Raw genomic sequence first — 18,080 nt, 5'->3', positions numbered from 1 at the left:
TCCCTTACATGGGACCACACAGTGTGCATTAAGCAGTGAACAGCAATAGATACCATTGATCACAGCTCATGTATAGTTCATTGAAAGCTTTGTTCATACATAAAGTCCAAATAAAGATGGTAAATCTATTTTTAAAATGCCAATTTACAGGACAAGTTGACATTAATACTGGAGAATTACCTGATTGACTCCTGTTTGTATAGTTCAATTATATTTTCAACAAGTAGGTTTCTTTGTAGCCCATAGACTCCATGTCTGTCCAGAATCACCTCATGTCGACAGGAAGGACAACGGAAACGGCCCCCTGATCCAACTGTGGAGCTGCCACGGGTTGACCAGTATGGATTGGACGCCTGATTGTAATTGAAAAAATACCTATTAAAATACAATTTCTACTTTTTTTTAAAAATAATTTTTACACTGGGTTTTTCTTTCTTTTGCTGCAATTTTACACTTTGTTTGTGATGTGGTCCGCAGACATTTTACAAAAACAAGAATACCAGATCAACAATTCCCAGCCTTACAGGGCCTTGCAAGGGGCAGAATCTTTGCCCACCCCAAACAAGGCCAGCAACATAGGAGGGTGGGGAAGGGCATAGATCCGAGGGGGCAGGGGGAGACAAAAACTGCCAACACCAGGAGTTCTCATGTCCATGTCCATACAGGGGCCCAGCAGATCATTGGTAGTGGTATGCCTGGTAAAACCAGGTTTACCAGACCACTGAATGACAAATGTGAGGACCAACTTGTGGGTCAGACCTACAATGCATCCTGAACCTCTGAAGGTTGATATAAATATTTTGAATTTTTAGCCCCTCCTTATAAAGAGGGCTACTGGGGTCAATTATCAGATGCTTCTCAGGTTGGGAGGTGGGGGGTAGAAAATCCTGGACTGGTAACTTGCAGCGCAGTGTGCAGCCTCTGGAACAAGGCAGGTGTCCTAGATACACCCTTAATGGTGTAGGTGCCTGCTATTGCTAATTAGGGGACCTCTCCAGTCCCCAGATCCTATAATCTTCAAAAAGATCAGTGCCGGCGGTGCCAGGTGGGCGTGTCCCACCATTTATACTAGAGTGTGCCCCTCCCCCACTGAATTTCTAAGACAAAGGGCTGAATTTTAGAACCCAAAAACAGGTGGCTTGGGTTCGAGTCAGAGGTTAAAATTTTAAAAACCTGATCCACCAGGTGATGCTGTGGCAATTGCTCTCCTGAGTTAAGTCTGATCTGTACTGTTGTACTCTTTGTTTTTGCTGCCTCATGGCAGAAGCTTTTATGTGCAAGGGTTGATTAAACTATGTTACGGAGTTAACCGGTGTCCGTCTCCATCTATGGCCACCTCAAGATACCACATATGGCGACGAGAATAAAGGACGGAAAAGTTTTGGTGGATCAGTCATAGTTAGGGCGTATTCGGAAGAGGTGCTCGGGTTGGTTAGCAAACTAGTCGGAAAAGCACGAGGCTAGGCCGCGGGAGTCGAAACAGAGTTTGATTTTTTGGCTGAAGTGACCGGACTCCAAGGATGGCAGGAACGGTAGGCTCCGTGGCACCTTTTGACAGCAAGTCGCAGTCTTGGGAGGAGTATATTGAAATACTGAGCCATTTCTTTATGGCAAATGAGGTGGACAGTGCTGAAAAGAAAAGGGCCATTTTACTGAGTTGTGTGGGAGCGCAAACCTATACACGGATGAGGAATCTGCTGAGCCCGGAGCGGCCAGGAGAAAAATCTTTTGACGAGTTGGTGAGTCTACTAAAGAATCATTTCAATCCGAAACCTAGTGAAATAGTACAGAGATGGAAATTCAATTCGAGGATTAGGAGGCCGGAAGAAAGCATTGCCGAGTATGTGGAGGAGCTTCGGAAGCTCGCACAGGACTGTAATTTTGGAAATGCGCTCACAGTCATGTTAAGGGACAGACTAGTATGCGGAGTTAACGATGACAGTATACAGCAAAGGTTGCTGTCAGAAGAAGGATTAACGTTTGAGACGGCACTTAAAAAAGCACAAGACATGGAGATGGCTAACAAGGACATTAAGGACTTAAACAGTATGAGCAAGGAGAAATGGAGTAAACCAGGGGGAGGAGCTGTTTTCAAGATGGAAGCTGGCGCGAAAAGTCCACCAGTCGGGGTTGGGGATTGCTACCGATGTGGCGGGATGAGCCATTATGCAAAGGACTGCAGCTTTGCAAAGGCAAAGTGCCACAATTGTGGAAAAATAGGGCACTTAAAGAAAGTCTGTAAAAGGGCAGTGAGTGAGAGAAGCAGTGCTAAAGGGGCAAAGCATGCAAAAGGGGGGAGGGAGAAGTACACAAAGCGGGCAAATTACATACAAGAGGAGGAAGAGTCTAGTGAGTCTAGTGAGGAGGTTTTCACTGTATACAGTATAAACACTTCAAGGCCCAACATACCCCCTCTCACTCAGTATTTGATAGTGAATGGAGGTCAAGTAAAGTTTGAGATTGACACCGGATGTAGTGTAACCATAATGTCGCAGACTGAGTACGCCAAGCTATGGGGGGAAGCAAAAGTACCAGAGCTAGGTACATGCCCCATTAGTCTCAAAACCTACACAGGACAGAAGGTGGACATTTTGGGGGCGGCCGAAGTACAAGTGGAACACAAAGGAGTCACCAAAGAGCTTACGGTGGTAGTGGTAGCAGGGTCAGGGCCAAACCTGTTAGGGCGAGGGTGGATCAGTGAGTTGAGTGTGTACTGGCAGGCAATGAATAAAATGGAGGACAGTACAGAGGCACTGCAAGAAGTGCTGATGAAGCATGAGTTAGTGTTCAAGGACGAACTGGGCACCTTAAGGGGAGCCACAGCCAAGATTCATGTAGCCAGTGATGCCACGCCTCGTTTCTTTAAACCAAGGTCGGTACCTTTTGCAATGAAAACCAAGGTTGAGGCGGAACTAGATTGCCTGCTAAGGGACAAAGTAATAGAACCAGTGAAATTTTCAGACTGGGCGGCACCAATAATCCCGGTATTGAAGCCCGACGGTAACATAAGGGTGTGTGGTGACTATAAATTAACAGTGAACAAAGTATCATCACTGGAACAGTACCCCATTCCAAGAATGGAGGACATGTTAACATCGCTCGCTGGGGGAGAAAGATTCAGCAAACTGGACATGAGTCATGCGTATCAGCAGATATTGCTAGATGAAGAATCAAAAAAGTTTGTCACAGTGAACACGCACAAGGGGCTGTTCACGTATGCCAGGTTACCATTTGGTGTCAGTTCTAGCCCAGCAATATTCCAACAGACTATGGAGGGCATTCTGCAGAGCATTCCAAAGGTGGCCGTGTACTTAGATGATATTCTGCTAACAGGAAGTGACGATCAGGATCACTTAAAAACACTGGACAAAGTGCTACAGCAGCTGGAAGAGGCGGGGCTACACCTGAAACGGAGTAAATGTAGTTACATGGAGAAGGAAGTTACATTCCTGGGACATCGGGTGGATGCCACAGGCCTCCATCCATTACCAGGGAAAGTGCAGGCAGTGCAGGATGCACCTGCACCCACCTCAGTGACTGAACTGAAAGCCTATCTAGGGCTCCTGAATTATTATAACCGGTTTCTTCCAAACTTATCGATGCTGCTGGCACCCCTGCACAAACTGCTGAGAAAGGAGGAGCCATGGCGTTGGGGGCCAGAGCAAGCGAAAGCGTTTCAGCAGTCAAAGGAGCTACTTCAGTCCAGCAGGGTGTTGGTGCATTACGACGAGAAGAAGGAGCTGATAATGTCCTGCGACGCATCACCCTATGGAGTGGGGGCAGTGTTGGCCCACCGCATGCCAGATGGAGCAGAAAGGCCCATCGGGTTTGTTTCACGCACGCTCACAGCTGCGGAAAAGAACTATTCACAGCTTGATAAAGAGGGGTTGGCCATTATATTTGGAGTAAAGAAATTCCATAAGTACATATATGGGAGGAAGTTTGTAATCAGTACTGACCACAAGCCTCTTATTAGCTTACTGAATGAGATGAAAGCGGTGCCTCAAATGGCATCACAGAGAATAATGAGATGGGCAGTAATACTAAGAGCCTATGAATATGTGATCACGTACAGAGCCGGCAAGGAAAACGGGAACGCGGATGCTCTCAGCCACCTGCCCCTCTCAAAATCTCCTCGCAGTACTTCCCCTGAGGAGCACGTCCTGATGCTGGATCAGGAGATCAGTCCCCTGATGACTTCAGCGCAAATCCAGGGCTGGACAGCCAAGGACCCAGTTCTGTCAAGGGTCCGTGAGTATGTGTTGAAAGGCTGGCCAGATCACCATGAGGGACCGGAGTTCGCGCCGTACAGACAGAGACAGCACAAGCTCAGTGTCCAAGATGGATGTGTGCTATGGGGAGCACGCATCATAGTCCCAGAACGGGGACGCTCTACTTTGATGGAACAGTTGCATCAATCGCACCCAGGAATGACTAGAATGAAAGGACTGGCTAGGAGCTACCTGTGGTGGCCTAACTTGGATGCTGAAATTGAGTCAAAGGTAAAGTCATGCACTATATGTCAGGAACAGAGGAAAGCGCCTGCCAGGGCACCACTCCATCCCTGGGAGTGGCCCAGCAAACCCTGGAGGAGAATTCACATAGACTATGCGGGACCTTTTATGGGCAAAATGTTTTTGGTGCTGGTTGACGCTCACTCAAAGTGGATCGACGTTTATCCAGTGAGCTCTGCAATGACTGATGCCACACTGAATTGTCTCAGGAACAGCTTCAGCACGCATGGTATTCCAGAAATGATTGTATCCGACAATGCACAGTGTTTTGTTAGTGAAGGGAGCAAAGAATTCATGGTAAGGAATGGAATCACACATGTCACCTCGGCTCCATATCACCCAGCCTCAAATGGGTTAGCCGAGCGAGCTGTGCAGACTTTTAAGGAGCTCATGAGGAAGAGCTCAGGTGACACCCTGGAGACCAAGCTCAATAGAGCCTTGTTTAGTTATCGTATAACACCCCAAGCTACCACGGGGCTTTCTCCGGCTGAGTTGATGATGGGGAGAAAGTTGCGGTGCACGTTAGACCTGATACACCCAGATCTCAAAAGCAAGGTTGAGACAAAATAAACAAACCAAAAAGTGTACCATGACAAACATACTAAAGCTCGCCATTTCGCCATAGGGGACTCTGTGTACACCCGGAACTTCGGTTATGGACCTAAATGGATACCAGGACGAATCCAGGACATTACAGGACATGTGTCGTACTCCGTGTTACTAGGGGATGGTCGAGGGGTTTGTCGGCATGTGGATCAGCTTTTCAGCCGGCAGCAGGGGGAACTGCCTCAGATGGAACAAAGGGCAGTAGAGGAGGCTGTTCCAGGACCCAGCACGGCTTATAAGGTGCCAGTGGACACTGGTACTGCCAGGCCACAGCGGGACAGAGTAAAACCAACATCAGAGACTACTCCAATCTCAAGTGCGAATGAATCTGAGAATCCACCACAAGTGGAATTAAGACGTTCACAAAGGATTCGCAAGCAACCAGAAAGACTTATACAAACCTGTTAAATTAGTCAGGGGTTAACCATGGTTACAGCATACTGGTTAATTAAAACGTAGTACCTAGTAAGGGTTATTGTTTAAGAATTGCATACGGCAATCTTAAGGGGGGAGGAGTGTAGTAACCTGGGAGGTTATGAGTAACCTGATCCACCAGGAGGTGCTGTGGCAATTGCTCTCCTGAGTTAAGTCTGATCTGTACTGTTGTACTCTTTGTTTTTGCTGCCTCATGGCAGAAGCTTTTATGTGCAAGGGTTGATTAAACCATGTTACGGAGTTAACTGGTGTCCGTCTCCATCTATGGCCACTTCAAGATACCACACCGACCCTAACCCGCCCACTTCCGGGTTTAAGTAAAATATTTTAATAAGGCTGGCAGCCTCTGTTTTACCCTGCTTTGCAGGTTTTACAGTTGCCGGCTGGGTTTCCCAGAAAACCGGCAGCTGAAGGGAGGCGAGGACAGCTTCGGGGAGAGGATAAGTGTCTTTACAGCACTGTTTGTGGGCCAGGAGGAGCAGGGATGTTTGCTCCCAGCCCCCCAAGCTCCTCCCCATCAGTTCACCCCCCCCATACAAAGACCCCCCCCCAGGTCAGGGACTGGACTCCCCCTGGGATCAGACTCCCCCAGGATTGGATCTCCCCCCCCGGATCAGGGATCGGACCTCCCCCCCCAACCCGGGTTGCGGATCGAACCTACCTGCTCCTGCGGCCTGCATGGGAGTCCCCCCCACCTGACTGGAAGACAAACCTGTCAATCAGGCTGAACGCCAGGCGGGGAACCTGTCAAGTACAAAAGACACACGCTGTGGATTTAAAACTCCACAGCATGCATTTAAAACTCCACAACATGCGGGGAACTTTCAGGTTTCCCGTCCAAAACTCCGCGCCCCCCCACCAATCTCGCCCCCCCCCGCCTACGTAACCCGCCCCTGTTAACATCCAGGCCAAATTCTTCTAATCTAACTACTAACTGTTTCCATTTTATCCCAAGTTCCCACAATTACAGAGCCTTTGTGAGATCAGATAGCGAAAGGTCGCATTTTCAAGTGGGAAGACAAACATGATTACACCCAACTTCAGATCAAGTAATCGATACCTAATCATACCATGATCTGCAGTGGAGTAAAGCCAAGCACAGCAGTTACACAGGAATACACAAAATCATTGCTATCAAGATAAACCATCCAATTGAGCAGTCTGGACACACTACATGATAATTCTCATAGAGCCTCAGAATTTGTGGCTGGCTATTTTGGTGTCATTCAAAAGTGGCATCGCAAATTGAAAACCACAGTGCATCCTGCTATCACTTCCAAATACAATGATAAGATTATGTAAAAGATCACAATACTAAGGTACGAATGAAGGAGTATGCTGATCAAAGCAGCACACTCAACCTCGTGGCCGTCGTGGCTTAGTGGCAGTACTCTGCCCTCTGAGTTAGAAGGTTGTGGGACAAGCCCCAGTTTAGAGACTTAAGCACATAACCTAGGCTGACACTTCACTACAGTGCTGAGGGAGAACTGCACTCTTTGAAGTGCTGCCTTTTGGATGAGATTCTAAAATAAGGTCCCATCTGCCCTCTTAGGAGGGTGTAAAAAAAAACCATGGCACTATCTGAAGAACAGCAAGGGAGATTTCCCCGTGTCCTCATTAAAATTTATATCTCAGCCAACATCACTAAAACAGATTATCTGATCATTTATTTCATTGTTGTTCGTGGGAACTTGCTGTGTGCAATTTTGGCTGGTGCATTCACTACATTACAACAGTGATGACACTTCAAAATATGATCATAATATGATCGAATTCTTCATTAAGATGGAAAATGAAGTAGTTGACTCAGGGGCTAGGGTCCTCAATTTAAATAAAGGAAACTACGATGGTCTGAGGCGCGAGTTGGGTAGGATTGATTGGGGAATGGCACTCAAAGGGTTGACGGTGGATAGGCAATGGCAAACATTCAAAGACCAAATGGATGAGCTACAGAATTTGTTCATCCCAATTTGGCACAAAAATAAAACAAAAAAGGTGACTCAACGGTGGCTAACAAGGGAAATTAGGGATAGCATAAGATCCAAGGAGACGACATATAAATTGGCCAGAAAAAGCAATAATCCTGAGGATTGGGAGCAGTTTAGGATTCAACAAAGGAGGACAAAAGGATTAATTAAGAAAGGGAAAATAAAATATGAGAGTAAGCTATCAGGGAACATAAAAACTGACTGTAAAAGCTTTTATAGATATGTGAAGAGAAAAAGATTGGTGAAGTCAAGCGTAGGTCCCTTGCAGTCAGAATCAGGGCAATTTATAATGGGAAACAAAGAAATGGCAGACCAACTAAATTCATACTTTGGTTCTGTCTTCACAAAGGAGGACACAAATAACCTCCCAGAGATGCCGGGGAACATAGGGTCTGATGAAAGGGTGGAACTGAAAGAAATCAGTATTTGTAGGGAAATGGTGTTAGGAAAATTGATGGGACTAAAGGCCGATAAATCCCCAGGGCCTGATAATCTACATCCCAGGGTACTTAAGGAAGTGGCCCTAGAAATAGTAGATGCATTACTGGTCATCTTCCAGAACTCGATAGACTCTGGAACAGTACCCATGGATTGGAGGGTAGCTAATGTTACCCCACTATTCAAAAAAGGTGGTAGAGAAAAAGCGGGGAATTATCGACCGGTAAGCCTGACATCGGTAGTGGGGAAAATGCTAGAGTCTATTATAAAATATGTAATAGCAGAGCACTTGGAAAGCAGTGACAGGATCGGACAAAGTCAACATGGATTTACAAAAGGTAAATCATGCTTGACTAATCTACTGGAATTTTTTGAGGATGTAACTGATAAAATTGATAAGGGAGAACCAGTGGATGTGGTGTATTTGGACTTTCAGAAGGCTTTCGATAAGGTCCCACATAAGAGATTAGATTGCAAAATTAAGGCACATGGGATTGGGGGCAAGGTATTGACTTGGATAGAGAACTGGTTGGCGGACAGAAAGCAAAGCGTTGGAATAAACGGGTCATTTTCCGAGTGGCAGGCAGTGACTAGTGGGGTACCGCAAGGATCGGTCCTAGGACCCCAGCTGTTCACAATATATATTAATGATCTGGACGAGGGAATTGGATGTAATATCTCCAAATTTGCAGACGACACAAAGCTGGGTGGGAGGGTATGCTGCGAGGAGGATGTCGTGAAACTCCAGTACGATTTGGACAGGTTGGGTGATTGGGCAGAAAAATGGCAAATGCACTACAATGTGGATAAATGTGAGGTTATCCACTTTGGTGGCAAAAACAGGAAGGCAGATTATTATTTGAATGGCAATAGATTGGGAGAAGGGGAAGTGCAAAGAGACCTGGGTGTTCTTGTGCACCAGTCGCTGAAGGTAAGCATGCAGGTGCAGCAGGCGGTTAAGAAGGCAAATGGTATGTTGGCCTTCGTAGCAAGAGGGTTCGAGTACAGGAACAAGGATGTCTTGCTACAGTTGTACAGGGCCTTGGTGAGACCGCACCTTGAGTACTGTGTGCAGTTTTGGTCGCCTTACCTGAGGAAGGACGTTCTTGCCATGGAAGGAGTTCAGCGAAGATTCACCAGGCTGATACCTGGGATGGCAGGAATGACGTATGAGGAGAGATTGTGTCGATTGGGCTTATACTCACTGGAGTTTAGAAGATTGAGAGGGATCTCATCGAAACCTATAAAATTCTGTCAGGCCTGGACAGACTAGATGCAGGAAGGATGTTTCTGATGGTCGGGGAGTCCAGAACCAGGGGTCATAGTCTAAGGATAAGTGGTAAGCCATTTAGGACTGAAATGAGGAGGAATTTCTTCACCCAGAGAGTGGTGAACCTGTGGAATTCTCTGCCACAGAGGACGGTGGAGGCCAGTTCATTAAATATATTCAAAAAAGAGTTGGATATATTTCTTAAGGCTAAAGGGATCAAGGGATATGGGGAGAAGGCAGGGACAGGGTACTGAATTTGGATGATCAGCCATGATCTCATTGAATGGCGGAGCAGGCTCGAAGGGCCGAATGGCCTACTCCTGCTCCTATCTTCTATGTTTCTATGTTTAAAAGTACTTAATTGACTATGAAGCACTTTGGGGCATCCTGAGGTCATAAAAGGTGCTTTATAAATGTAAGGTCTTTCTTTTAGAAAAATCCATATTGGTGAGCACATCCTTGCTAACATGGTGATTTGCAATTTATATTATTGTGAGAAAAAGTTTGTGGTTCCAGTATAACTGCTCAAAGAGGTGACCATTAAATGACCAGCAATGCATCTTTCTTTAAGGAAAACACAATGCTAATTTTAGTGCTTCTGAATTAAGTGATGCCACGATCACTATCCAGATCAACCATCTACTACTCGCGTTTTCCTTTTGGAGACCCTTGTTGTACCTGAAGAACTATGTTATTTGAAAGTTTGCATGTTATGTTTTGCAAAGTCTAGTTTACACTCAGCCTAGGGAAGGGTAGTGTATTCATCTGGACACTAGAGGGGGAACTGGGAGTTTTCAAAACTGCTGATACTGTAAGAGCCAAAAACTATTCCTGTCAATAAATCCGTAGGGGAGACTCAGAAAATGACCTCAGAAAATTTTCCAAGGTGAGGAAGCTGACACCAAGGAGGAGCAGGAAGCAGATCCATCTCATGAACACCCCATCAAGCAGTCCCGACCCTGCAAACATCAGCCCAGATACATTCACTTTGTGGGAATTAAATATGGGAGTCAGGATGGAGCACTGGACGATCCACAAGTACCACTGAGGAGAAGCAAGTGGAGGTGGTAACTGAGGGCAGGGGTGTAGATATTTGGACAAATGCTGCAGGATCCACTTATTTGTACCTTATAGAGGTTGCATACCAGGCTGCACGCATTAATTAGCAGAAACTCTTCGTTAAGTCTTGAGAATCTTGCATTCCCTGCATGGGATGTTGTAGAATATATAGCAATGCTGCTGCAACATCTATGTAGGCATATTAGAGGGTTTCATGAACCTGCTGAGCACAATGGAGTGAATGGTAATTCCAGGGCATCCTGTTAAGGAGCCTCCAACAGATAGAGAGCCCAGTCACTGATGCAGTTTTGCTCACCAAGGCTGTGTCTGTTGTTAAGAGCCTGAGCTTTAATTTGCAGGTGGCTCTCAATTCTGAGCTACAGAGGCCAGGAGATTGGCTTGAAAGCATCTTGATGTTAGGCACTATGCTCTTCAGGGATGGGCAAAGGACTATCCTAATGCAGATTCCTGGTCATCCACAAGCTTGGAGCTGGGATATGGCAGGAGGAGTATTGGAAGAATTTCAGTCCTCAGAGTTGGTTGTTTCAGAAGACTGCAGAAGAGGGGTCAGCAGCGGCCAACCAGTGCAGAGGCAGTGATAGAAGGGCCATCTCATGACCTAACAGAAAGGGGCCATTCGCCATAGCTGAGTTGAAGGGTCCCCTTTGTGAGCTACAGTGTGAGACGAAACCTGCTTCTCTCACTGAGGTGGCACTTAGAAGGAACAGAAGGTTAGGAAGTAGACAATAAACATGCTAACTTTTCACCAAGTGAAAGCAGCAGGGAAGCAAACATTGATGCAGGGACAGACATGGAATAGAGAAAGAGACTGCTTGCACCTTCTTTTGAATGTTTCGGGATGATTTGATCACTAGAAGGAATGTGGTGATGGAGTGAAGGCAGGGATGATTTGACCCCGTATGTTGGTATGGGGCAAGTGGAGTACAGAGAGGACTGTTTGGGGGAAAAATTCGGTATCGCCCCATTTGGGGCGCTATTATTGGCGGTGCGCAAAGTTTAACACCTGGTGCTAATTATCGCCTCCGACAGCAAACTTGGCTTTTATCGCCCCTGGAGGTGATTGGAGCGCTAAATCAAGCACTACACACGTCTCTTAAGGTGCTAAGGCCGAGGAGCGAGGCACTACCTCACAGCGCTGGCGAAGCTCATGTGATTTCAGTCAGCAATGGAACACAGACTCACTGGCACCGTCCAATTCTTAAAGGGGAGTTCTGATGAATGGTCATCGACCTGAAACGTTAAATCTGTTTCTCTCTTCACAGATGCTGCTTGATGTTATATCCATGTACCTTAATGTTGTGTCCTTCAATAATCAGACAACAGACTGCAGGGAACGATCAACAGGTGTTTACTGAATGAGGGTTCAAACTGCAACTGACTGTACAGATCACTACTCAGGGTTTATATACAGGTGTGGTCACTGCTGGTACTACAGGATACAGGAGCTGTAAAAAGTAGTTCTCCCCCTTAAAGGTACATACATTACAATTCCTCCCCTTTTAGATTAACAGTACCATAACACTCATTTAACAATTAAATATCAAACTAATTACAATTAACACTTTTAACATGCAACATTAACTGAAAATAGTCTATTTATAAATTCAGTCTTTGGGGAGGCTTCCTGATTCTTTCTGGATAACGCCTTTCCCGAGTGTCTCGCTCTTGGTGCGGAGACGATTCTAACACCCTGTCGTCAGTTGATTCATCAGCTTCCAATGCTATTGTTTCTGAGGTAGATGCGACCTGTACGTTGGGTTCCTCACCAGGTACGTATGGCCGAGACATGGGGTTGACTCGTTCATGTGACTCTAGGATCTGGTCAGAATGGCGTCTCACAATGTTCTCCCCAACATCCACTGTGTACATTAGTGGCCCCTGCCGTGTGCATATCGTTCCTGTTTGCCATTTCTCTGTTCGGTAGTCGCGGGCCAAGACTGGTTGCCCTACATTGAAGCTCCTTGTCGGCTTCTCATTGATGTGCTGGAATTGCTTACTCTCAACATCTCTTCAACATCTCTTCGTACATTTGGTCTGAGCAAATCCAGACGAGATCTCAACCTTCGGTTAAAGAACATCATGGCCGGGGCCTGGTTGGTGACTGCATGTGTCGCATTTCTGTAGGCTAACAGGAAATTGTCCACCTTATGCTGCAGTGGAATGTCGTCATCGCACATGGCCTTTACTGCTTTTTTAAAGGTTTGTACGAACCTCTCAACCAATCCATTTGTGGCTGGATGATACGGGGCGGATGTGTAATGCCTTACCCCATTCCTTTTCATAAATCTTCGAAGCTCTTCGGACACAAACTGTGGTCCGTTATCAGAGCAAATCTGCTCTGGCAAGCCGTTCCTGGCAAAAATGGTCCGTAGGACTGCAATAGTTTTCTCCGTGGTGGTGGAGGACATTTTGATCAACTCAGGCCATTTCGAGTGCGCTTCCATGGCTATTAAAAACATTGAGTCCATGAATGGACCAGCAAAATCAATATGCACCCGTTGCCATGGAGATGAGGGCCACTCCCATGGGTGTAGAGGGGCATGTGGTGGTGCATTTTGGACCTTCTGGCATCCTGAGCAGCTCTTTGTCAGGTCCTCGATTTGCTGATCGATCCCCGGCCACCACACATAAGCCCTAGCAAGGCTTTTCATTTTCACCCCTCCCAGATGACCTTTGTAAAGCACATTGAGCACTCTCTCCCTTAACTTGGGTGGAATTACCACTCGGGATCCACACATCAAGGTCCCCTGGCATACTGACAGCTGTTCTCTTCTGGATGAGAATGCTAGCAACAGTGAGTCGCCATGTGCTGGCCATCCCTTCACCGTCAAATCATATACCCGAGACAGTGTCGGGTCATTTCGGGTCTCCTTCTCTCTATCAGCGTTAGTTACTGGCAAGCATTCAATTATAGTCGAATGAAATATTTCGACAGGATCCACTGCTGGTGCTTCCTCCGCAGTAGGCAGTGGCAGGCGTGATAGCCCATCAGCGTTTCCATGCTGTTTCGTGCCCTTATACTCGATTTCATATTGGTTCGCCCCTAGAAAAAGGGACCATCTTTGTAGCCGTTGCGCAGTCATCACCGGAATGCCCTTCTTTGGATTAAAGATGGAGACAAGTGGTTGGTGGTCAGTCAGCAAGGTGAACTTCTGCCCGTGCAGATAGTGATTGAACTTTTTCACTCCCCGCACTAGGCTGAGGGCCTCCCTGTCAATCTGGGCGTAGTTACGCTCGGCTGAGGTTAGTGACCGAGACACAAAGGCTACTGGCCTCTCCGAGCCGTCCGGGAATATGTGCAACAGCACCGCTCCAATGCCATAGGGTGATGCATCACACGCCAACCGAATTGGTAGTGCTGGGTTGAAATGAGCCAACACCTCTTTTGATGTGATCAATGCTTTGCTCTTCTGGAAAGCTCGTTTACATTCGTCACTCCACTTCCATGGTACCCCCGGTTGCAGTAGGGTGTTCAGTGGGTGTAGTACGGTAGACAAATTCAGCAAGAACTTATGATAGTAGTTATCCAGCCCGAGGAACGACCTCAGTTGTGACACATTTTCCGGTGCTGGAGCCTTGACTACTGCCTCAATCTTTTCAGGGGACTTATGTAACCCCTCTTTATCAATAACGTGGCCACAATACGAGATCTGCTTCTGGAAAAACTCGCATTTGTGGCGATTAGCTCGGAGCCCATATTCCTTCAATCTAGTGAGCACCTGCTCCAGGTTGGCGAGGTGATCACTGTCATTTTCGCCCGTGACCAGGATGTCGTCCAAATAACACTGGGTCCCTGGAATCCCTTGCAGGACTTGTTCCATTGCCCTTTACCAAATAGCCGGAGCTGATGCTACCCCGAACACCAGCCGGTTGTATTGGTAGAGACCTTTATGAGTGTTGATCGTGAGGTACTGTTTCGAGGCTTCTTCTACCTCCATTTGCAGGTACGCCTGGGCCAGATCAATCTTAGTGAAACATTTCCCTCCAGATAGCGAGGCGAAAATATCTTCAATCTGCGGAAGTGGATATTGTACCGTGTGAAGGACTGGGTTCACTATCACCTTAAAGTTCCCACAGATGCGAACCTTCTTTGGTTCCCCAGGCGTATTACTCAATGACCTCTTCATTACAGGAACGATGGGTGTAGCCCACTCGCTCCAGTCCACTTTGGACAGTACTCCTGAATGTTCCAAACCTTCCAGCTCTGCTTCGACGGCTGGGCGGATCGCATAAGGTACCGGTCTGGCCTTAAAAAACTTTGGGCTTGCATTTTCCTCTATTTTGATCGTCGCTGTTATGCCTTTTAGTGTTCCGAGTCCCTGCTGGAACACTTCTTATGCGTCAGTTAGCATTTTTGACAGTCGTCCAGGTGTGACATCGTCATCCTTTTTGGCATCTACAGTCAGTGCTTGTATGGAATGCCAATCTAGCTGTATCTTCCGGATCTATTCACCTCCTAGTAGTGGTGGTCCTGCATCTGGCAATACATATAGGTCCATTTTTGTGTTTCCTTGCCGTTATATATAACGTTCACCCTTATTTTTCCTTTGGGGTAGACTTTTTGCCCTGTGTACATCTTCAAGACAATCTTTGTATCTCTCAAGGGTATATGTGAGAATAGCCGCTTGTAGTCCCTTCGGTTTATGACTGTTAGGGCTGATCCTGTGTCCAATTCCATTTTCACTTGGACTCCTGCTATCTTGAGCGTGACCCAGATAGTTTGGTGATCCTCCGTTTTGATCACATTATGTAGTTTCAGACAACCCAGCTCCTTGCTTCCAGAGTCTGTATCACTCTTCTGTTCGTCTGAACTACTCTCCGTCACCTTATGTACCTTCTTGTACTTCTCCTGTGGAGATTTCTTGCTGCTGGTTTTCTTTCCCGACCTGTAGACTCTTGCTATGTGTCCTACTTTTCCACACTGTCTGCACACTTTGTCCTTGAACCAGCAATCATTATGGTCGTGTGTTGTTCTGCCGCAGCGATAGCACTTCACTGTTCCGTATGACATTTCATTTGTGCCATATTCTTGCGGTCTCCATTGTATCTCTGCAGCGCCCCGTGCTGCTGCTTCGTGTGATACTGCAATGCTGAAAGCCTTGTCCAGTGTAAGATTCTTTTCTGATAGAAGCCGTTTCTGGGTTCCTTCACTTTGAAGCCCACACAAAAACTTGTCCCTTAAAGTATCTGCTAGTCCCGTTCCAAACTGGCAGTGTTTCGATAGCTTGCGCAGTTCCGTTAAATACTCAGCATTACTTTCATCTTTATGCTGGTTCCTTTTGTGAAACTTAAATCTTTCCGCTATCAGCAGCGGTGTGGGGTTTAAGTGGTCCTGTAGGATTGACACTATGGCCTAGAAATTGAGGTTGCGCTGCGCCGGGGCTTAACGCCGGAAATTTAGCGCCGGTGCTAAGTCGCGCCGTGCGCGCCAAAAATTCAGTAGCGCCGCGCCCAAACGGCTGCCGGCGCTACTGAAGGCTGTTTGCGCCTGAAAACTGGCGCTACGCGCCGCATTGCGGCGCTATTCCGGCGCTGCGGCGCCCGATGCGGTGCGGCAGGCTCGGGAAGTGCAGGCCTCCTCCTTCAGTTAAGGAGGAGCTGCCTGCACCCGCCCGCTGGCCGGTAAAATCTTCACAAAAATGAGCCCGGCACCTCGGGGAAGTGCCGGGCTCGCAGCCGAGAAGCATCTGTTCCGCGGGGGGGGCGGTGGGGGAGTCCGGGAAGGGAGGTGCGGGCAGGCAGCCGGCGGGAAAGCGGCCGGCCGCCGCTCCACCTTTATGCGCCGGCGCAAAGTCGTGCAAGACTCTGTTGCCAGAGTCTTAGTTGTGGCTGCCACGGGCGAGGCGGCCGCAACTGAATTTCGGCGCTGGGGCCCGTCACCACGGCAACCGGGATGCTGCGCACACCGATGACGTCATCGGTGCCGGCGCAGCGCTACCGGTGTAACGCCGATGTTGGGCCCTAGTCAATTTCAAAACCGGCTGTAAGTCCAGCGCAATGCCCTCTAGCGCCGCAAAATGGGCGCTAAGCCCACTCAATTTCTAGGCCTATGTTTTCAAAATCCTTTTCTGCTGGCTTCTCTGGGATTACTAGGTTTCGTAGTAAGCCATACGTTTTTGCACCCATTGAATTCAACGATACCAGCGCTTTCTTGTCATCTGGCACTTCATTCGCCTTGCAGTATACTTCTATGCATTCGACATATGTCGTCCAATCTTCGACTTCATTGTCGAACGCTGTGATACTGCCACTCTTCGGCATTTTTGGGTGTGGTTAGACTGGCTTAAAATGGCGTCTTCCGCGCTTTCCTTTCTTCCCCGCTGCGGCTTAAAATGGCGTCTCCCGCGCTTTCCTTTCTTCCCCGCTGCGGCTTAAAATGGCGTCTCCCGCGCTGCTGCCAACGCCGCTCTCGGCGGTCCTCGTGGCAAGTGGCGACGCCCTGTGGGTTTCGTGCGCTGCTCCTGCGCTGCTGCCAATGCCGCTCTCTGCGGTCCTCGTGGCAATGGCAGCGCCTCACGTTTTCCTGCACGCCTCTCTCCCCCGTTGATGCTGCTCAGCCCTTGAACACCGGCTGCACTCTGCTCTCTATCGTCTCTCTCCCTGTTGACGCCGCTTGGTCCTGAACACCGGCTGCGCCCTGTGCGCTCTGCCCTCTCTCTCTCCCCCGTCGACACTGCTCGGCCTTTTTCTGTGCCACTCGGTTGGCTCTAGGCGCCGCTGTCTGGGAAGGGTCTGCGCAGTACCTGTTGCCAGCCCGTTTCGCTGGACCACCGTGACTGGAAAGCCAAGCCTGGCTCTCGACAGCCTCCCCTGCGATGCTCAAATCTCCGCTGGATGACTGGGCGGTTGCCTGTGGTCGACGCCCATGCTTCTGGACTCGACCTCCTTCCACTGTTCTACAGGAGCGAATCCCTGGGAGGTGATGCAGAGTTGCAGGTAGGTTCAAATCTGCGTCGTCGCCAATGTTATATCCGTTTATCTTAATGTTGTGTCCTTCAATAATCAGACAACAGATTGCAGGGAACGATCAACAGGTGTTTACTGAATGAGGGTTCAAACTGCAACTGACTGTACAGATCAGTACTCAGGGTTTATATACAGGTGTGGTCACTGCCAGTACTACAGGATACAGGAGCTGTAAAAAGTAGTTCTCCCCCTTAAAGGTACATACATTACACTTGACCTGCTGAGTTTCTCCTGCATTTTCTGTTTTTGTCTTAAAGGGAAGGGTTGATCTTGCTCTCCATCCACATCCTGCTCATTGCAGCCTTGAATCTCAGCCTGGAGAGACCTGTACATCAAATCTGCTGGAAAGAACAGTGGAGAGAACCGGGGAAGATCTTAGAGTGCAGACCCCATAGTCTCTTCTAAATCGATACAAGGAAGGGCAAATCAAAACCAACCTGCAAAGTGCTGCTCAGTACTCAAAACTCTTTCACACAGTGTTGAATCTCTCCAGAAGTCTCTCTCTCTCAGAATGCGTGGTGCAAAAATGTAACCGACAAAAAAAGGCAGGAAGTGGTCGCCTTTAAATAGCGCTCCCCTAGTCCCTTTCTGACAGCATAACACTCCCCTCAACCTGTCATTGCTAGCGGCAGGCGGTAAGGCAGGGGGCACCACTCAATTTCCGGTCCAGGGTGCTAACGGGGCGTTGCGCACTCGACTGACATCACGATCTGCCGGCGCAGTAGATTGTGGCGGTATTGTTTAGCGCCGCCACAAAATGTCTGGTTAATTTCGCGAGAGGCG

The 18,080-nt window shown here is 47.9% G+C and overlaps 1 protein-coding gene across 8 annotated transcripts in view; it reads right to left on the bottom strand.

Annotated features, from left to right (window-relative positions):
• trim55a (tripartite motif containing 55a) overlaps positions 1 to 18,080 on the bottom strand; it is a 176,301-nt gene that overhangs the window by 147,599 nt on the left and 10,622 nt on the right. For all 8 annotated transcript variants that reach the window (XR_015079012.1, XM_085993064.1, XM_085993063.1 and 5 more), the window contains exon 2: positions 181 to 353. Coding sequence is in view for 7 of the 8 variants with exons in the window: in XM_085993064.1 (XP_085849190.1) it covers positions 181 to 353 (173 nt within the window). In the remaining variant the exon portion in view is untranslated. The remainder of the gene's footprint in view (positions 1 to 180; positions 354 to 18,080) is intronic.

The sequence above is a fragment of the Somniosus microcephalus genome, chromosome 7, assembly GCF_052327205.1.
Source record: "Somniosus microcephalus isolate GS21.2 chromosome 7, FLI_Smic_1.0, whole genome shotgun sequence".
Lineage (NCBI taxonomy): Eukaryota > Metazoa > Chordata > Chondrichthyes > Squaliformes > Somniosidae > Somniosus > Somniosus microcephalus.
Note: the sequence above shows the minus strand (reverse complement) of the source record. Positions and strands in the feature narration are given on the sequence as shown.